General features: G+C 47.1%; 1 protein-coding gene across 1 annotated transcript in view; it reads right to left on the reverse strand.

The window, feature by feature from the left end:
* The window catches only part of DCAF7 (DDB1 and CUL4 associated factor 7), a 144,678-nt gene extending 136,394 nt beyond the window's left edge, over positions 1-8,284 (reverse strand). The window contains exon 1 of the mRNA XM_086923819.1: positions 7,832-8,284. Coding sequence (XP_086779945.1) covers positions 7,832-7,969 — 138 coding nt within the window. The 5' untranslated portion in view covers positions 7,970-8,284. The remainder of the gene's footprint in view (positions 1-7,831) is intronic.
* Between the last annotated feature and the right edge of the window lie 14,443 nt (positions 8,285-22,727).

Below are 22,727 nucleotides of genomic sequence, written 5' to 3' on the forward strand. Positions count from 1 at the left end.
TGGCATTTTTGATCGTTTTTTACTAACCAGATTCAGACTAAACCTTTATCACCGGTTAGTAGCCTTCCCCATGAGAAACATCTGGGAACAAACTTTAGGACTCTGTCCTTGCGATGATACATCTGTACAGACCACTATACATACAGTATTGTTCTGTAAGTTGTATCATGTCCATCGCAAAATTTGGTTGGTACCATTGCTGAAATCATGGAACTTAAGACAATGTCGCCCTGCCATGCTGAGCCTTCAATTTTTGGATTCTGAAGTTACTTGTTACCACATGGTTAACTTCCTAAAATGTATTTTTAAACATAGAAATAATCTGTGAGAAAACTGCTTACAACACAATGAAATGTATTCAATGTAAAGAGACCTGAATTCTTTTTTAAGCATTCTTCCTCAAAAATTTTTGTGTAAATTTTTATTGCAAATATTGTTTCCTTTTTCCATTGTATGACATAATGTGTACAAAAATGCTTTTATGGATTCCTACTATGAAATACCGAATAAAGGAATTTATATATATACTGAACAAGTAACAGAGTCATCATGGACAGGCCTACACATCAGCATACACATTTGATTAGCGCGTAAGCAGGCCCCTGGAAGTCAGGATACCAGTGCATGAAGAGTTACGTCACCCAAGGCAGGAGCATGCATGAGTTTACCATGCAGGGGAAATTGCTGTTACAAAAGAAGCCCAGCAACAGAGCAGTTATCTCCCTCCTAAGTGTAAGAAAGAATCATGGTAACAAAAGTAGCGAGCCTCCTTCTTTGTGCATGTAGGAGGACCAATAATACAATGTGTTTAGGCCCCTCTCAAATGTCTGGGAAAAGCTTAGAAATAAAAAAGATTTGAAGTTCACTTCGAAGTATCATAACTGCAAGCATTGTGCCCCATACTCCGTGCAATATTAAAGCTCGGTAACAGAAGGCATTTCACCCCTCTCGAGTCTCAGGGAAGCGAGGTAACACAAAGTACTGAGCCTTTGCAAAGTGATAGAGACAATGGACGTACAATTGAATCTTTCATTCAAAATTCAACCTACAAGTTACACAAAAGAATTAGTTGCTTACACACACACACACAACACAGCAGCAGAATATCAGATTTGTAAATCAAAAACACTACACAGGTGTTTTTATTCACTATATAGGATGTCACCTGTAAGGGACCACTGAAAATGAAAACACTAAACTTCACTTCTAAGGAACTAGCTAACACACAACCCAACTGATGTACTTTTTAAGTTGCATTTGCAGCTAGTCCAGAAAATTAGAAGGAAAGAAGGAAGGAAAAAGGCGACCAGCAGGGTGTTATATCTTCATTACAGTTTGATACCATCCATGGAATGTGGGTACCTCAGTATACATTCTGTGTAATGGAATGCTGGGGTGAGTTAGGCGAACTGAGGTGGATAAGAATTGCGCATGCTTGAGGAAACTGATTAAAAAAAACAGGTGCAGTTTATATGAAATTAACTCACCTAAACTGAGTTTGGTCAAATTAAACAACATTTGTGAAGCAAAAGTATTGCATGGATTTGATGCAACTTTAAAAGAGCGTCATCTACACAGATGAGAGGTATTCAGCGGTGAAGAAAGAAACCCCTGGTGTTTGGAACATTGGAGGCAATTTGTTTTTGGGGATATGAAGTATTAGTAAGGTGCGATTACAAACTGCTTGCAAAACTTGACAACCCATGGGTTGATGAATGTCACTTATAGAAACACCCGTTTATGAGATTAGTGGACCATAATCACACAATATAGTATGCAGCTGGTGTTAAAATAAGGTGGTCGATTGCATTACTATACTTGGTTGAAATCCCTATAGATACTTAGGAAGAACGTAATGTTGTATGGATAGGACCGGAAGGTGGTGAAACATTCACCGAGTAAGAATGGCATACTGCATGTGAAACTGATAAGGATTTGAAAAATGTTAAGCAATGGGTAAAGAATGGTTGGACTGCACAAGTATATTTAAATAAACAGTTATGTAGTTTTTGGAGGGGTACAGAATGAATTTTCAATTGTTGTTTAAGGTGGTTTCACAAAAAATTTTGAGAAATAGGATTATGAAAGTTCCTCTGGGCATTGTCAAAAGCAAGGAGAGTCAAGGAAGGGTTATTGGTGGCCACGGATGTATGTCGAGATAGATAGCATTACAATATAACGTCTTGAATGTAATAGTGTGGATAAGCCCGAGCTACCTCAACAACCGCATCAACTTCTACGCTCCCAAACGCCACCTCTGATCAGCCAGTCACGCCCTCGCCGCCGTCCCCCGCATCCGAAGAACGACTACAGGAGGAAGGTCCTTCTCCTACCTGGCCGCCAAGACCTGGAACTCCCTCCCGACCGACCTGCGCCTGACCCAAGACCACCTCTCCTTCAGGAAGAAGCTCAAGACCTGGCTGTTCGAGCAGTAGCAGCACCCACCCCCCTCCCCCAAGCGCCTTGAGACCCTCCGGGTAAGTAGTGCGCTCTATAAATGTCTTGATTGATTGATTGATTGAAGTCAAATGACACCCTTAAACCTCCTTTATTTCATATTTCCAGCCCTAATATGGCATTGGAAGTAATTGTTATGGATATTATGGGACCAGTGGTAAGTGAAGATGTAATAGGCGTGCACATTCTTGCTGACATGGATTCATTTTCTAAGTGTCCGGAAATAATGTTTGTGGAACGTGCTGATGCTTCAGGTGTGGTTAATGTAAGGATAGTATTTTTACAAAAGAGGGCTTACCCTTAAGTTAAGTTTCTTAACCCTTTCGATGCTTATGACGAGCTCAGCTCGTCATGATGCACAGTTGAGCTGTGCTGATGACGAGCTGAGCTCGTCATAAATAAAGGAATAAAGCATTTTCCAGCACACAGCGGGAAAACGCCTAGCAGCCAAGGTGTTAAGTTTATTTTATTTAGTTATCAGCTGAGAACAACAAATATTTTTTTTAAAAATATTACAATAAAAATATAATTCTAGTAGGAGGGCTTACCCAAAAAATAATTACGGACACTGGTGTTCAGTTTGAAGTAGAAGTGGTACAACAATTTTAACAGAGTAATGGTATATAACAACTTGCTTCAGTTTATCACCCAGAAGGAAACAGCGAAGTGGAGCGATTTAATAATGTAATTAAGGGAATTCTGAAAACTAACATGGTGTAGGAAAAAGAACTGAGAAATGGAAAAATTGTATGTACAGGATCACTCCTACCGTGAAGTGATATAGCCCATTTACCATTATGAGAGGGAGTGTTGCATTTACTAACAATAATAGGAGTTTGATATCTGGGTCAGGGCTGAAAGTTGTAACTTGATGGTAACTAGAATGGCTGAAAGAGCAAGAGATATTTATAAACACGTTTATGACAAAAAGGTATGAACTACAAGGGAACTGTTTGGAGGCTGGAGAGGAGCGTGTGAAAAAAAAAAACTAGTAAGAACTCGGAAGGGTAAGTGTGCGTTTTCGGCAACATTAGAAGTTAGGGATTTTTTCCTTAATTCGGCTAACCTCGTCGATGGGCGTGTATAGTACGAGTATAACTTCAAGATGTAGGATGGTGTTGGGCGGTAGTGAGAGGAATGGAAATTGAAGAAAACAAAACTAAATGTTATAACTGGCTGGATGAAGATAAATTTCGAGATCATAAAGGAGGATGCAGCATAATAGAGGAGTGTGAAGATTGGGTGGTGGAGGAGCCTGTGCCAGATTGGTATCATAGCGCTGGACTGTAATATTGCCTGCATTTGAATTGTGCCACATCGTAGCGCTATATCGCATTGTCTGTGTGTTTGCTGCACCTGGTTTCGCTTTGGTTGCTGATGCCATTTTGTTGTTTGTTTGCCTCCCAGCCCGTCCCTCCACCCCGCTCCCGCCTCCCAGCTGCTCCTACCTCCCACAAATAGCATAGGAATCGTCCTGCCTCCCCCAGCGCTGTGACCATCCTGACTCCTGCAGAGGTGGTCGCTCCCCACGCTTCCTGATCTCGTAGCGCTGGACTGCTACATTGCCTGATTCATACCGTGCCAGATTGGTATCGTAGCGCTGTGTTGGACTGTAATATTGCCTGCATTTGAATTGTGCCACATCGTAGCGCTATATCGCATTGCCTGTGTGTTTGCTGCACCTGGTTTCGCTTTTGTTGCTGATGCCATTTTGTTGTTTGTTTGCCTCCTAGCCCATCCCTCCACCCCGCTCCTGCCTCCCAGCTGCTCCTCCCTCGCCCCACCCCCCTCCACTATGCACATGTGACAGACGCTTTTGCGCGCAGCGATCGCGTCCCATGCGCGCCAAAATGTAAGCCCATCCGCGCCTGGACCGCGCCCAGCGCCAGACTCCCTGTTCCCCGCAAATTCCACTCCGCCCGCATAACGTACGACGCCGCTACCCTCTCAGCATTTAACCCCGGCCGAATCCCAAACTGCTACCAAGCCACCCCAGGACACACCCATGGACCCTTCACCTGCCGCTCCTGCAAGTTCGACAGCATCAGGACCCACACCAAATCCACTAACTCCAAACAGAGCTCCAACACTAACCACCTGAAATGCATCCTACTCAACACCCGGTCCACAGACACGCCATTGACCTTTGGAACCTACTCGACACTACATCGCCAGACGTCGCCTTCCTTACAGAAACCTGGATGAACGCCTTCCTTACAGAAACCTGGATGAATGCCTCCTCAGCTCCAGACATCGCCATAGCCATCGCGGACGGCTACAAGATCATCTGAAAGGACCGCACCAACCAAACAGGAGGAGGCATCGCCATCGTCCATAAGAACACCATCCGCATCACGACCAGTTCCGACGACAACCTCACAACAGCCGAACACCTTCACTTCCAGATCCACACCGACCCCAAGACCACACTCAGAGGTACCCTCATCTACAGGCCACCAGGACCCCGCACACAATTCAGCGAAGACATCACTGACTTCATCAGCCCACACGCCCTCCCCTCCAAGGACTGCATTCTACTGGGAGACTTCAACTTCCACCTTGAAAAGAAAAACGACAGCAACACCACCACCCTCCTGGACAACCAGGCCAACCTCGGACTCTAACAACTTGTTGATACCCCCACCCACTATGCCGGACACACGCTCGACCCAATCTTCACCTCCAGCAAGCACATCTCCATCAACCACACCACAGCTCTCCATTGGACAGACCATAGCTGCGTTCACTTCAACTACAAAAAGTCCACAACCAGTTCCCCGAAGAAACTGGAACAAAATTACCACTGACCAGCTCTTCACATCGCTCCACCAAAACCCTTGTGCCAAATCATTGGACCCAAACCAAGCTGCCACCAACCTCACACAATGGATCACCCTCAGCGCCGACGAACTAGCACCCTTGAAAAACCATCAATTCAAGAAAGGTAGCAAAAAAGCCCCCTGGTTCAACGATGACCTTAAGAAATCCAAGAAGTTCTCTCGCACCCTCGAGAAAGCAAGGAGAAAAAACCCAACCACTGACAACATGACCACCTTCAAGAACGCCACCCGCAAATACCACCAACTGATCCGATCCACCAAGAAATCAGCATTCAAGGATCGACTTGAAAACAACGCCCACAACAGCAAGGAACTATTCAACATTGTCAAAGAATTTACCAATCCCACCGCCGGCACCAACGACATCACTCCCTCCCAAGACCTCTGCGACTCCCTAGCCTCATTCTTCCACAACAAAATCGCCGACATACATAACAGCTTTGAAAACCAGCCCGGAGACCAGTCCGCTCCACCCACCTCCGAACCAAAACCCCCCTCTAACAACCTTTGCGCTTGGAACCCAATCACCACTGAAGACACCTTCCGCCTGATGAACTCCATCCACTCAGGATCGCCAACCGACCCATGTCCCCACCACATCTTCAACAAAGCAGACCATCATCGCACCCCATCACCGAGACGTCATCAACTGCTCCCTCAACTCCGCTACCTTCCCGGAAAGCTGGAAACATGCCGAACTCAGCGCCCTCCTGAAGAAACCCACAGCAGACCCCACTGAACTTAAGAACTACCGCCCCATCTCGCTCCTCCCAAAGTCATTGAGAAAGCCGTCAACAGTCAAATCGCCGCCTTCCTCGAATCCAACAAATCCCTCGACCCCTCACAGTCCGGCTTCCGAGCCAAACAGCACCGAAACCGCCCTCATCGCAGCAACAGACGACATTCGAACACTACTGGACAACGGAGAAACAGTTGCCCTCATCCTACTTGACCTCTCCGCAGCCTTCGACACAGTCTGTCGTAGCACCCTCATACAACGCCTCAGCAACGTCGGAATACAAGGAAAAACATTGGACTGGATAATCTCGTTCCTCGCCAGAAGAACCCAGAGAGTCCGCCTCCCCCCTTTTAGATCAAAGGCCACCGAAGTCATCTGCGGCGTACCACGGATCATCACTCAGTCCCACCCTTTTCAACGTATACATGAGTCCCCTCGCATCCATCGCGCACCAACACAACCTCAACATCATCTCCTACGCTGATGACACCCAGCTGATCCTCTCCCTCACCAAAGATCCAAACACCGCCAAAACCAACTTACAAGAAGGAATGAAAGATGTAGCCGAGTGGATGAAGAACAGCCGTTTAAAACTGAACTCGGACAAAACGGAAGTCCTCATCTTAGGCTCATCCCCCTCTGCTTGTGACTACTCATGGTGGCCACCGGCCCTGGGAACCGCACCCATACCAAGGGACCACGCATGTAACCTGGGCTTCATCTTGGACTCCTCCCTCTCGATGACCAGACAAGTCAACGCCATCTCATCATCATGCTTCAACATCCTACGCATGCTCAAAAAAATCTTCCGTTGGATCCCCACCGAAACAAGAAAAACGGTCACCCACGCACTGGTCACTAGCCGACTGGATTACGGAAACACCCTTAACACCGGAACCACAGCTAAACTACAGAAAAAACTCCAATGCATCCAAAACGCCTCAGCCAGACACATACTAGACATCCCGCGCCAAGATCACATTTCCACTCACCTGAAAGACCTCCACTGGCTCCCCGTCAACAAGAGAATAACGTTCCATCTCCTCACCCACGCACACAAAGCCCTCTACGACCTAGGACCCGAATGCCTCAACACGTGCCTGTCCTTTTACACCCCCACCCGACAACTGCGATCGTCCAATCAAGCCCTCGCCGCAATTCCGCACATCCATAGATCCACCATGGGAGGTAGATTCTTCTCCTTCTTAGCGGCCAAAACTTGGAATTCTCTCCACACCCACCTCCGCCTTACACAGAACCACCTCTCCTTCAGAAAGCAACTAAAAACTTGGATATTCGATAAGTAAAATACCCCCCCCCTCTCCCTCAAGCGTCTTGAGACCCTCTGGGTGAGTAGTTGAGTAGTGCGCTATAGAAATTTTTGAACTTGATGTACCTTAGGTTATCGAAATCTATTTCTTCAACACAAGTGAATTGTTTCTTGGGTTAGTATTCTTATTTAGTCACAATTGTAATAGGCATCGTTTTTTTAACGTGCTCCTTGGTATTGGTGCGCATACACTTCAGAAAGAAAGAGTAATAAAAAAGGAGGAATAATAAAAATGAAATATTGGTGAAAAAGGGAGTGTTATTACAACACCCACACTCGTTCATTAATAATTAAATACCTCCTACGCAGCAGCTTGCTGACCTTACAAATCAAGTTTGAACCCCTAGTTACAACTCTTCATGTAATTATACGACGCATCCACTACAGGAGATGTGTCAGATAGCTAGCATCGTATTCAGTAACCACCTCTCCCTTCATCAGAGTCAGTCCCCAGAGACCCCGCACCTTGTTGTTGTACTCCTCGACGAAGCTACCCAGGGCCAGCCGGAAGCGCTTGTCGGGACGGACGCTCCAATTCATGGCGTAGACAGTCCACGGCGCCTCATACTTGTAGATTTCCTTCCGTTTCCCGTGCAGGGACATTGTTAGCTCTTAAGCCGCCAGCAAGGCCCCTTGATCTCGGAAAGGGCGACTGGGAGGCCTGTCCGGTTGATAACTCCGGGGAGGGGCGACCGACGCGATCTCCAAATGTCGCAAACTCCGTAAGGTCGGGCGACTGTTTGACACACAATGGGAAAGACGGCAGAGACCGTTAAGCGCGTGAATACAGCAGCGGAGAACGAAAACCGAACCACTTGCGCCGGAGCTTCAGTGCGCGGTGACGTATAGTACTCCGAGACTTTCTAGTCACGCGCATGCGTACGAGCAGGTTGGGGCGTTTCCTCGGTTACCTGCACCAAGCTGCGGGTGTTACCGCGGCCAGCTATAGGTGTAGGTAAAACTAAACCTGTTGGGTCACGCCCTTCTTCCCACAGGGACTATGTTAGAATGAGCTACACCCAACTGGCTCCGTCAGTCCCATTGGCTGTCCTTGTGCAGCTCAGTTTAACATGTCGTGCTACAACCAAAACAAATACGTTTACAGTGCGCATTCGAGTCTGCGCAAGCACGTGAATGGAATCAGAAAGGTTGACAGGGTTCAGATTTAGGAAGAACGTAAACGTTTTTGGAGAGCGCGCGAAACAAGTTCGCAAAAGGAATTCCTGGAAATGAGCGAATAATAAGGGGGTGCATGCGGGTGACGGTAATGCCCGGTTACGTACCAGTCAGGGCTTTAAGTGAGATGAAAAAGCTGGGGAGGTTAGGTTTCTCTCAAAGAAGCGTGGTCAGTGGAATTAAGGTCGTGGTTTCAAACACATAAACGAAAAATCTGGGTTTAGCTAAGTGTGCCACCAGACTTGCATTATGCTCTTTCTTGTGCTTGAGTGTCTGCCATGTATTGCAGTATTATACCTCTGTTTGTACTTTGTACGCTTTTGTAACCTGCACACATGCCACTTTTTCCTCCTGTAATGCACCGTTTTCTACCTCTTGTATTTTGTTTGCTCACAATTGTCATTTTTGCCTCATGTAACTTAACGTTTGCTTTTGTAATTTGTTCATTTGTAATGTTTCTCTCATGTATCAGTTCTGTTCCTACTGTGAAGCGCTCTGACACCTCCGGGTAAAGTCTGCGCTATATAAAAACGCATAAAATAAAATATAAATAAAAAGATAAATAAGCAGCAACTATGGCTTGTATATAATATTGAAAAAACTTCCACTTTCAGCCTTGGTGACAACCCGACAATGTTGCTGCTCCTGAGTTTCAAAAAGAGAAGGGAAATCCAGAGAGAAAATAACTCTCTTTAAAGGATTTCCCTTCCTCTACAAAGCTTACCACACGCACATCGATGTGCCTATTGTCACAGCAGTCCTGAAAAAAATATGGACCGCCTGTGCCAGGGCACAAAACAGAGCCCGATAGAGACCCGTTTCGAGGCTCCATGAAAAAAACTGCCGGTGCTCAGACCAGGTGAGACCCGGCCCACTTAAAGCCCTGCTATGTGTGACATTTCCATGGTTTCAGTAGCCTTATGAGTGACATTAAACTGCCAAATGTGTGACATTTGGAGTGATGCTTACTCGCGAGTAAAATTTACCAATGACTTGTACGTAAACAGATAAACATCAAAATTACACCCTTTTGAAAAACGGTTAGTTCTAACTTACCTTAAAAGTGCTGCAAAACCCCTGAAACAGAAGGTTAACACTTGCTCCTTAACACTCACTTTATAACAGTAAATCTCTGCAAGCTTTGCTGCAGCCTATCTTATACTGGGTGTACTACATTTTTAAAGCAATGTGTATATTCACTGTGCTTTCAGTTTTCAGACTGCGACCTTGTAGCACTATAATACACAATGATACAGAAGTAACTGTTTCCCACTGTACCAACCAGGACTCAGTTCCGTTTCTCTCTAGTTGCATACCGAATCTTTGCAATTATTGCAGTAACCAATTGACATTTCCTATAATTAACTTAAATAATTAATTTCCCATCAAAATCAACTTGTATGATTTGCCATTCATTTAGATGTGTGATTATTATATATGTAGGTACCTAAAGATGAAAGACCAATTCAATATCATTAATTCTCTGTGTGAAAGAAGTAACCCAAAGCATTTTTTTCATCCCAAAATATAAATTAAGAAAAGCTTGCATACCACTGACTTCCCTTGTCCTGGAAACCCTGTAACAAGGCAAATGGACTGGGAAAATAATGTAAACATTAACCTGCATTTAAAGTGATAAATGTTTAAGTGGCATGGGGGGATAACGCTAGATACATTTTAAGCTTGATAACATCAGAAGCTTCCTATCTAAATTGAAAATGTTAGATTCTTTCAAATGTGTGTTTTTGCAGAAGCGAGAATGAGGTATGGGATACCTACACACCAATCAGCAGCTTCATCTATGGGGCTCCCCAAATGACTTCTTTGATTCTTGCTTTGACTCTCGGCATATTATGCATTTGTGCTGTTCACAGAAGATTAGCTGAGCTATCTTCCACAACACTATACATTTAAGGAGTCGGTGGTGAATAACAAAATGAGTGTGACCTTCTCAGACGGCTGCCGAATTAAAACATCCTGCCTGGAGTCAGAAAGTGACCCTGGGACCCACAACACATGTGGAAGGCAGGTAATGTTTGTTTCTTTATATTTTAGCTCTGATGGGTGCAGCCCCCTCCCTTGCAGTGGCAACTGTCTGCCAGTTCTGGGAGTTGTTCTGTGGGTCGTGGCTGCAGGACAACTGTGATGAACACATCCTGCCTGCTGACAGAGACTGTTTTCTACACTGAGTACAAACCATGGTCTTCTCAATGCTGGAGATTACGCGTGAAGGCCAGCCCATGAACTTAATGTGTCATTCAGGCATTGGCGGGCACAGCAAGGAAAAAGAAAGCTGCCGTCTGTCACTGTATGACTCTGGGCAATCAGACCCTGTGTGGTCACAATGGGGCACACGCCTTGCTGGGAAACAACAACATGCAAGGCACTGCCCCATGATCGACGTGTAGCAATCTGGTGGTTGGAATTGTTAATGAGAGAGACACCAGGCTCAGTTTGAATAATTGATTCATCCGCTGGGCACTATTATGTACTCCTGTCAGTGACATAATACTAAGTGAACATTAAAACAAGTGAAACAGCATGCTCTACTAGCACAGCGCACACCAATGCAACCTCTTACTTCTGTGCAGCTGAGCTCCTACAGCATGCTTTGGGTGGTCCTAGGAGGGCTATAATTGAGTGACATGCATTTTAATATGGTGCTGCCGACACTAGCAATCTCACTATCCTTAGTCCCTAATAAGTATGAGCGGAAAATCCGTTCCGCTCGCGGATTTTGCGAATTTTCGGTAAATTCGCTATCCGCGAACTCCCGCGAATTTACCGAGAATTCGCAAATCCGCGAGCGGCGGATTATTCCGGGGGCAAAAGTTGAAGCCTGGCCTGTTGTAACTATTTTACGATGGCGCCGGCAAGCTGCCAGCGCCATCCTAAAATAGTTACTAAGTTAGCTTCAACAGGAAGCTCTAATAGATAAAATAAAGCAGGTGCTCGATTTTTATCTATTAGAGCTTCCTGTTGAAGCTAATTTAGTAAGTATTTTAGGATGGCGCTGGCAGCTTGCCGGCGCCATCCTAAAATATTTACAACATGCCCTTCCTGTGACTCATTCATCAGCCCAAAAACAATCGTGAGCGTCGTCGAGGCAGGTGTGCCTTCTTCACAAATCTACCGTGGAAAATCAGCTGTGATGCTGGATAGAGGCTTTTGCATCCGTGACTTTCATGAGCGCAATACCCGTGCTGTTTCTGTGACCAGGAGCTTATTTCTCTTCATCTGCTGAACTGATCTTTCTCTGACCTTTTATACACACAAGAAGCATATGTGAACTCGCATGGTAGCCCTGCCCGTTTGGCCCCGCCCACACACTCGCGGTTTACACCGTCTTCCACCCACTATGATGGACAGCTCACTCAAGGGACCCCTGTGCCCTTCGGGGCGATTGCATAGTAACACACACATGGTCGCTCGAACTAGTTGATGCTCAAATTCAGTGACTCATTCATTAGCCCAAAAACAATTGTGAGCGTCGTCGAGGCTGGACAGGTGTGCCTTCTTCCCAACTCTACAGTGGAAAATCAGCTGTGATGCTGGATAGAGGCTTTTGCATCCGTGACTTTCACGAGCGCAATACCCGTGCTGTTTCTGTGACCAGTAGCTTATTTCTCTTCATCTGCTGAACTGATCTTTCTCTGACCTTTTATACACACAAGAAGCATGTGTGAACTCGCATGGTAGCCCTGCCCGTTTGGCCCCGCCCACACACTCGCGGTTTGCACCGTCTTCCCGCCATTCACCCACTATGATGGACAGCTCACTCAAGGGACCCCTGCGCCCTTCGGGGCGATTGCATAGTAACACACACATGGTCGCTCGAACTAGTTGATGCTCAAATTCAGTGACTCATTCTTTAGCCCAAAAACAATCGTGAGCGTCGTCGAGGCTGGACAGGTGTGCCTTCTTCCCAACTCTACCATGGAAAATCAGCTGTGATGCTGGATAGAGGCTTTTGCATCCGTGACTTTCACGAGCGCAATACCCGTGCTGTTTCTGTGACCAGGAGCTTATTTCTCTTCATCTGCTGAACTGATCTTTCTCTGACCTTTTATACACACAAGAAGCATGTGCACTCGCATGGAAGCCCCGCCCCAAATCCGCGGATCCGCAAATCCGCAAAATCCGCGGATTTTGCGGATCCACGATCCGCAAATCCGCAAAATCCGCGGATCGTGGATCCGCAAAATCCGCCCATGCTTAGTTCCTAATGCCCTTGTCACAGTCTTTATACCTATGTCACATGTCCTCTTCCCAGTCATTACTCTTCACGTGTACCCAAGCAAAAATCCGGCTTTCAAGGCCAACCAAACTCCATAAAGAGAACTGACATCATGCACCAATCACAATCTGCACAGTTTTAATCAGTGTAATAAAAGACACAATGAAACCATGCAGAAAATACAGCTGATAATACATTTTCCCCAAATGATTTGCCTTCTAAAATATATTCAATGTAGTAGTGTTTTACAAAAGTATGAGCAGAGGCACAGGTGGCTAGTCTACAGATTTCTGCCAGATGAATCCCTCAAGCTTCAGCCCAAAAGGCTCCAACTCCACTGGTAAATCTACCCTAGATTCATTCAGTTAGTAGTAGATTAGAAAAAGAATAAGCCAACACAATAATGGATCTAATCCATCTACTCAAAGTAAAACTAGAAACCCAGTGAACCAGGTTGGATATCCCAAAAGTGAGAAATGTTCAGATCTTCTATAACCCTCAGATCCTTGAATGTAGATTCCAACTGCTCTTTTGACATCTAACAAATTAAACATATCCTCCTCCCTGGAAGAAGGAGGAGGAAAAAACTTAGGAAGCAATACTTTCTGTTCTGGGTACATCTTGAATGCCAATTTAGGAAGGAAAGCTAGATTATGCTTAAACAAAGCTCCATCCTCCAAAATCAGTAAGATAAGAGGCTTGCACAACAAGGCTCCCATCTCGCTAATCCTCTGAGCAGAGGTAACTACCACTAAGAATTCCATTTTAAAAGCCAATTATTTTAAATCAACTGAAATAAGGGGTTCAAAAGGAACACCCTGCGGTGCCTTAAGCACTAAACTTAGTTGCTTCTAAAACCCATCCAGAAGAAACTGAAGCTTAGAAGAGTTTTAACATTGTACCACAGAAATGGATTTGGAGGCACAGCACATGTCAAAAATTCCTCCAATGCAGGGCGTGGTCTGGCCACGAGCAAAGATATCCAAACCAAAAGGAGAAGCGTAGAGGTATTGATAGAATCACCCTCCAAAGTAAGCTTATATAACCACAGAGATTCTATCAAAAAAGTGAAATGAGTGATACTATTTTTATAAAGTATTTGTCATAGGTGCTAGGCTCTCTCTTACACGTGGAAAGATGGGAGCACAATGTGCTTGTTAAAATACCCCTCACACTCTAAAAAACCAAGTAGAGTCATGCTTCATCATAGGGGTCTTCCCGCCCCTATAACGGGACGGGGCGTGCTGCGACCAAACGGAATACGCGGGAGCACTAAGATGTGACAGTGGCTATGTGTGGGTGTATGGGAATCAGTGAGGTGTAGGGACCTACCACTAGTGAGGGTGCAAAAAGTGAGAAAAATGGAAAAAAATGTTAAAAATTCCCTGGCTTGGTAGAAAAAAACAATTTTATTAACTTCTCCAGCTGGGAATATTAAGAAGGGGTTGTGTGGTAGGGCATTAGCCACTACCTTGTCGACATGTTTCGTAAGCAGTCCCCCACTGCTTACTCATCAGGACCAAAAGAACAGTCCCTACTGTATTTACTCAGTTACTAACAAGTGATGCCTACTGTCCTATAAACAGCCAACAAAAATCAGTTGGCTGTTTAGGCCTCTGGGCATGAGTTGGCCCAAGTGAGGCAGAAAAATCGACCTATTGCGGTCTTTATCTCAGCAGTTATCTATGCCCCATGAGGTTTTGCAGGCGAAGGGTAATCTGCGCAGTTTTGAATTCTGCGGCAAAAGGAAAGCATTGTTCCTACCCCCGTGCACCTCCGAGGAGGTGCACGGGGGTAGGAACAATGCTTTCCTTTTGCCGCAGAATTCAAAACTGCGCAGATTACCCTTCGCCTGCAAAACCTCATGGGGCATAGATAACTGCTGAGATAAAGACCGCAATAGGTCGATTTTTCTGCCTCACTTGGGCCAACTCATGCCCAGAGGCCTAAACAGCCAACTGATTTTTGTTGGCTGTTTATAGGACAGTAGGCATCACTTGTTAGTAACTGAGTAAATACAGTAGGGACTGTTCTTTTGGTCCTGATGAGTAAGCAGTGGGGGACTGCTTACGAAACATGTCGACAAGGTAGTGGCTAATGCCCTACCACACAACCCCTTCTTAATATTCCCAGCTGGAGAAGTTAATAAAATTGTTTTTTTCTACCAAGCCAGGGAATTTTTAACATTTTTTTCCATTTTTCTCACTTTTTGCACCCTCACTAGTGGTAGGTCCCTACACCTCACTGATTCCCATACACCCACACATAGCCACTGTCACATCTTAGTGCTCCCGCGTATTCCGTTTGGTCGCAGCACGCCCCGTCCCGTTATAGGGGCGGGAAGACCCCTATGATGAAGCATGACTCTACTTGGTTTTTTAGAGTGTGAGGGGTATTTTAACAAGCACATTGTGCTCCCATCTTTCCACGTGTAAGAGAGAGCCTAGCACCTATGACAAATACTTTATAAAAATAGTATCACTCATTTCACTTTTTTGATAGAATCTCTGTGGTTATATACACGAGCAAAGATAGTCGCTTGATTTTGGAGGTCCACGAAAGCCGGGCCCCAAACAGAGACAGTGGCCTTCCTGGTGTGGCAGAGGTCCTGCAACCTACCATCCCTCTTCTGTACTCATCTCCTGATGTCCAACCAGGGAACAGGGGCGGCTCTAGGCTCATGGCGGCCCTGGGCAGGGAGTGAAGGTAGGGGGCCCGGAAGAGGGGGTCCGGGCGGGGCGCAGCCCCCTGGAGCTCAGGAAGGTGTTTTAATAAAACGTCCAGAAAAGGCGTTAGATGACCAGTACCTGCGGCTGCTCCTACCCTTCCAAATTCGTCTCATAACGATAAAATGTAGGAGGAGGAGTGTATTGTGACACACGGCATGGCCAGCAGTGGGTAGGGAAAAAAACGAAGCCAATCAGGAACCAGGTGGAATGCAGGCGCGGAGGCCAGTGAAGAGAGGGGGGTGGGTGTTTGGAAGTGGTACAGAGCTGGAGGCCGCCAAATCCCTGCCTGGGGTCGCCACGCAAATATGTATCCATCCTCAGAGGATTATTATATTAAGGATATATATTGGCGTGGTGGCTCCTGGGGTTTGGTAGCCCTGTACAGGTGCACAGCTTGCACATGCCTATGGCCGCCCTGCAGGGAGCACCGATGACCGCCGCAGCTCCTAGCATGCTTTAAGCCATACGCGATCAGGCACCACTGCGGGGCTTTTAGGCGGAGTCGAGGCCCCTGCTCTTGCATAACACCTCCGCCCCTCCCTCCAGAGATCATCTCAAGCCGCCGGCAGTCCACGTCCTGCGGCGACCACTCTACGTGAATTGGACATGCCAGGGGGCTCAGGACTTGCATCCTTGACCTGCAATAGCACAGCCACCGTACCACAGAGGTGGAACCGGCGATGGCCTGACCAGCACATGGTTAGCTTAGAGCATGGGTACTCACAAACTTTCTCTCGGGGGCCAAATTTACAGTCTGATTTGTGTCCGAGGGCCGCACCGGTGGGGGTGGGGTCAGTGGGGGAGGGGGCGGGGCTAGAGCAACAAAAAAAACTGTGACCATGAGGTTGAACACAGGTCCCTGCAGCAAACGCCTTCGTCCACTGAGCTACCAGACCCGGCATACACACCTCTCTCTCTCTCTCTCCCTCTCCCTCCCTCTATCTCTTTCTCTGCCTCCCTACCTCCATCTCTCTATCTCCCTCTCTCCCTCCCGGTCTCCCTCTGTCTCACTCACTCTGTCTGTATTACTCCCTCTCCCTCTCTCCTTCCCTCTCCCTCCCTCTCCTTCCATCTCCCTCCCTCTCCCTCCCTCTTCCTCCCTCTCCTTTCCTCTCCTTCCCTCCCTCACCCTCACCCCCCTTCCCCTCACTCCCCTTCCCCTTATTCCCCTCTCCCTCTCTCACTCCCCTTCCCTCACCCTCACTCCCTCCCCTTCCCCCTCTCCCTCCCTCACTCCCCTTCCCTCACCCTCACTCCCTCCCCTTCCCTCTCTCCCTCCCTCACTCCCCTTCCCTCTCTCCCTCCCTCACTCCCCTTCCCTCACTCCCTCCCTCACTCCCTCCCCTTCCCTCACCCCCTCGCCCCCTCCCTCCCCTTCCCTCACCCCCTCCCTCACTTACTCCCCTTCCCTCACCCCCTCCCCTTCCCTCACTCCCTTCCCTATCTCCCCTTCCCTCACTCCCTCCCCTTCACTCACTCCCTCACTCCCTTCCCTCACTCCCCTTCCCTCACTCCCTCCCCTTCCCTCACTCCACTTCCCTCACTCCCTTCCCTCACTCCCTTCCCTCACTCCATTTCCCTCACTCCATCTCTCTCACTCCATCTCCCTCCCTCTGTCTCCCTCGGTCGCCCTCCTCCCCTTCTCTGTCTCCATTTCTCTGTCTCCCTTTCCCTCCCTCTCCCTCTGTCTTCCCTCCCTCTCCCTCTGTCTTCCCTCCCTTTCCCTCCCTCCCTCTGTCTCTGTCCCTCTACCTCCCTCTGTCACCCTCTGTCATCTCACCCTGCCTACGTCACGGGCTGAGACAGCTTACCCAGCTAGCTTCCCCAGCGCGCACAGACACACAGCCCCCACCGAGCACTTCACAGCACTTAACAGGTCTTTAAAAAGACCATTTGCATGTGCATTCACCTCCTCTTAGCGCCCCTGCAGCTCCACTCCGGCCTCGCTGGATTGAATTGCCCGGCTCCCACAGAACAGCAGAGTGTTTGCAGACACTCTTTTAAAACAGGGGTAGGATGTCTCATGGTCCGCGGGCCGCCACGGAAGGCTTGCCGGGCCGCCACCGGCCCGCGGGCCGTACTATGAGTACCCGTGGCTTAGAGGCTCACATGCGGCCCTGCACTGAAGCACATGGCGGTCGGGAGCCTGCAAGACCCTGGATTAGGGCCCATATGCTGGCATGGCCTGGTGATGGTAAGTGGGTGTCCCACACCTCCCCCTCATTGCCTGTGCCTTACCACTGCTTCCCTGTATCATTGGCTGAAGGGAACATGGACACAATCGGAAAGAGGCAAGGCCTGGGCGGAGCCTAGTACAGCACCACAGCACCTTCCTCAACTCACCCGGGCGGGCAGCAGTACATTCACAGCAAGGCGGGGGGCTACAGAGCATCCGCCCTTAGCCCTCCAGCCTTTGTACCTTCTGCAGAGCCGGATTGCAGGCGGATTTACCCAGTTAGACGGTGGCAGACACATGGCTGTCTCCTTTCCCATCACCTATGGCTCAATAACCTGCGCAAACAAGAGTACACTGGACCCATATACAGATGACATCATGAGGTCGGAGCACCCTTCCCTGTCTTAACCACGCAGACACACCAGATCGGGCATAACATCCGGCCCATTTGCCCTTCTACCCACTACAAAAGGACCTTTCTACCTGTTTTCCAGGGCATCTAACGCCTGCAGACCCTCCCCCCATGGCCTGTCATAAAGAAGGGCTATGCAGCAGACCTGTGAATGTATGGGGCAACCAAGTTTTCTGCCTGACCATCCACAGTTTGCTTGATACCTCGACTCCAGGAATGCCAGTCAAGGACACTAACAGTCTCTGGGCCTATCACTGCCGCACCACTTGGAGGGTTTGAGTCGGAAAAGGGGACCTCCTCAACACGGCCCATAAGAGTCCTGGTATAGGTTTTGCTCCTTCCTACATAGGAACCTGAGCCCTCGCAGCAGTCTGGAATGCTGAGGGGTGCTATCACCTTCTTACACACGCCCCATAGCCTCCACAGGACATACCAGCGCCACCGACCTGCAACCTAGAACCCGGAGACGCTGACCATTAGACACCACCACGACTTCCATGCCCTACTGGTGCCAGAACCGGCAATGCTGAAGAGCGCAGTGCTCCACAACATTCAAGGGCAAATGTCAGCTGACATGCCCACAGGCAAGTCCGCATCACAGCTCCTCTTTGTAGGAGAGTAGGGTCTGCTTCCTATGGTTACCCCCACTTTTTGCTGATTCTCTAGTTTTTTTACTTTAGTGTGGCTGTGGGCCTGCTAATCAGGCCCACAGCCCAGCTGTTCTCTCTCTAAATTGATACCATACATACCAGATTGGTTACTGGGTCACCCTTGTGAGCCCCTGTATAGTGTACCATAGGTACCCAGGGCTTAGGTGCACCCTAGGCCTACCAGGGGCTGCAGCATGTATTGTGCCACTCCTGGTTTGCCTTCCAAATGACACCACAGGTCTGTTAACACAGCCTGGGTAAGGTGGTGTAATCACCCTTTACTTAGATATAGTATACCTATATTTATATATACATATAGACACATATACACCTATAAGTCACTCCTATGGCAGGCCATAACAATCATGGTGGCAGAGTGCTTGGTTTTATGTGAGAGGGTGCCCTAGCATGAGCAGAGCCCCTCTGCAGCTTTCGGAACCATCTCCTTATAGCTGTTCTATGATTTAGCCATACCATATACTCTTAAGTGCAGTAAATCCTCGCGGTTAATGCTAACTTTGGTTTGGCTTTATCAAAACATGTTGTGTAAGGTGTCAAACACTTTGGAATGCTACCCCCCACCAGTCCTGAAGGTGGAGGTAGCATTCTACCCTTCCAGAGGGAGAAGACATGTAGTTACTGGTTTACCCGGTTAAAGGTAAACAGAGCCTCTGCATCACAAAATGGATGCTGCTGCCACAGACACGAGTCCGACCTCCTGTTGCTGGACGAAACTCCGGCAGGGGAGGCCTGGACAAAGGTTTCCTGTCCAAGGAGGTGCTGGTGATAGAGCGCGTAGGTCACCCGGGTCACTAGATTACCAATTTTCCACGCACTGGGCCCTGGCGTGCATGTAATGACAGTGTTTTGCATGAACCGGATGAAACCTTTACCACGCTACTATGAGTAATTCGGGGGGCATCACTTACACCACTTACTATACATGTACCTGACTTACCCCAGGCACATTACTCCTGATGGATCAGGAGCTAGCAGTGGACAGGTAACAAGATTCCTAAAAGGGTAGAAAACCTTTCACGTTTAGTACTTTAATGACATTTACTTTGTAAAATGACCACAGACACCTGGTGAGGTTTAAAGTTTTATATGGGAAATTTCAGAATGAATATGCCAGTATAATGAGGCAAATACAAATCAACACATCAATTATTAGTATTAAAGCCACAATGTAACTATGAATTAGGGCAAGTACCATTAGAATATTTAGGGAACACTATAGAGTATGGGTATCAGGGAACACACTATTCAGCATAGGCTTAAACTAAGGCATGGGACATGAGAAGGACCTAATATGTGGACTAATATTCTTGAACCTAATCCCTAGATCTTATGCTATTCTTACTAAGTTCACGGCAATCATGCTAAGGGAAAGGAAAAATGGAACACACTAAAATAACATGACAGTTTAATAATATCCTATAGGTAGGGGAGAGATGTGGAACATCACTAATAACCAATTGCATATAAATTGCTTTCAGAGGTGATAGAGCAATATCACAGGCAAGAGAGCTTTATTAAGAAGAGGAAAAAGAGTATAGTCAGATAGACACCCACAGAGGATATTTACCTAGAACGAGAATGATGACTAACCCTGGCCACGGGTCAGTTGGGACAAGACGGGGACAAGGACCCTCAAGGATCGGAATACCAGAAAACGAGCAGGTACAGCTTGGGGACAGTCAGGACAGGATACCCCTCAGGTTTGGATCAGGACTGGGCTCACCAAGGTACGACCAACACCCACAGCTTCGGATGCAACGCCTGCGTTACCCCCTCTCTGCAAGTAATCCGCCAGTAACCCCGATTGGGTTTTCGAATTTCCCAGCAAAGTGCTCCGCCAGCACTTAAGACTATTTCCACCCGTTCTAGTTTTGTGGAAAATACGGGCAGAGTGCTCCGCAGCACTCTGTATCAATCACCTATTGAGTTCGTAGGGTCAGTGACAGGTCTGCTACTCGGACAAGTCGGACAATTTCTCTGAGCTAAACTAAGCTAGTTATACTGTTTTGGGACCCCTAGACCACCCACAAATGTTGCAAGTGACACAATTCCCACATTATGATTGGTCAGGAGAGGTGACTTTGTCATTGTCACCACCTATAATTCAGTGTTCTCATAATGAATATTCAATTTTGCATACCCGCCCCTTGGGTTCACGTTCCCAGGCATAGGAATATAGAAGACAATGAGAGAGTGCAGTATATAGATACATTGTTGCATAGTCAAGGTAAACTGCAGCATCTTCTAGGTAGGTTCTCAGGCGCATCGAGGTTCAGGAGCCAGCTGGCTGGTTTCAGCTTCTGCGCAGTGGGGTTTCTCCCATGTCACGTGACAGGGTTTAGAAGAGCTTCAAATATGGTGCAGCTCCTGTTCCCCCGGCCCACAGATACGCGGTACATGAAAAGTAAGCGAAAACAAATTAGAATCATACGTAAAAATGATTACACTGTATACCGTTATAAGCTTCACTGCACCCCTTACTTTATAATATCTATAGCATTAAGGTTTAGTGCAAAAAGACAGATAGGCAGAAGCAGCGGTGGCAAGCAGAGAGCGTGGTGAGAGACAAGCGGCCAAGTTTGCAACAATGTGCATGAGCAACAAAATCCCTCCAGAATGCGAGTGCGTCACATCACGTGAGTATGACCGACGCATGCGCAGACTGGTTTTCTGCGAAGCAACCATTTCCGTAGTGCAAGCATGGTTAGGATGAAAAGACACACAGGCAAGCCTCCTGGGGACACCCGCGTGTTGGGGAAAACGCTAAATAAATGACGGACAGGTTGAATTAATATGATTATAAGTTAGGCGAGGTTCTTGATTGAGAGCAAGTCGCTTTACGTGCGAATCCTTGCTCCATCAATCCCCTCTTTGATGATATTTACTATCATCACTACAAAGGAAACAGATGCCAACTTCATTCTTCCATTTCTTCCATTTCAATTTCAACAGACTTATTGTTTAATTTTCTTTCAGCTTCTCTATGAGAATGGCGATTCTTGGCCTTTTTGTAGATTTGGTTCCTTAATTCTTCTAATTCTAACTCATCAATATTTCGCTTCACTCCTCTCTTATTCACAGTGTACTTTTTGCATTTTTGACATTTACAACAGATAAAGATGATCAGTACAACCACACCTATTCCAGCTATTGGCATCAGTATTTTCCACAGGAGATTCTTACCTAAGTTAGAAAACCAACTACCTATAGAGGAGAGACCTCCTGTCAGTCTCGTCCAGGCACTGTCAACCTCTAATGGTTTGAGTTCTTTTTCCAAATTAGTTATGTTCCTTACATATTTCTTAAGTTCGATACTTTTGTCAGGTATGTAGGTGCAACAATGTTGCGCCTTCAGCATCCTGCAGACTCCGCCCTCTTTTGCCAATAAGGTGTCAAGAGCAAGGCGATTCTGTAAAACCATTGATCTGATCGCAACCATTTCAGTATTGACCAGCAGAAATCCGGCAGCAGTGTCAGTTGATAACCGATCCACTACTGTAGACAATTTGCAGATTCTGTGAGTATTCAGAACTACCCCCATTCCAGGTATCAGTGCACTAAAAATATCACCTATAATTCCTCCTACACTTTCTCTTTTTCTACGCGCTAAGCCATTAGTTTCTTCATTGCTTCCAGCAGCGGTATTCACATGGTATACTTTCGGGAAAACAATGCCAAAGTAGCAGCTCCCATACCAGTGATCCGGCAATTTGAAATAAGCCTTGTTCCCACATATATAATAAATTCCGGGAAACACAGGTTCTGACCCATTTTTGAAACCCTAACCTCCAATTACCTTATAATTATGTTCACACTCGCTGGAACCGATGAATACATTGTTATAATAATCTGTCCTTTCTCTATGGAGACAAAGTTTCCCTTTCCGTTCAAAATCCAGCAACAAAGCAGGAGTAGCTTCGCCTTGTGAGGTGTTGTCCATGTGTTCTGCCCACCTAGGGA

Source organism: Lissotriton vulgaris, chromosome 5 (genome assembly GCF_964263255.1).
Source record: "Lissotriton vulgaris chromosome 5, aLisVul1.2, whole genome shotgun sequence".
Classification (NCBI taxonomy): Eukaryota; Metazoa; Chordata; class Amphibia; order Caudata; family Salamandridae; genus Lissotriton; species Lissotriton vulgaris.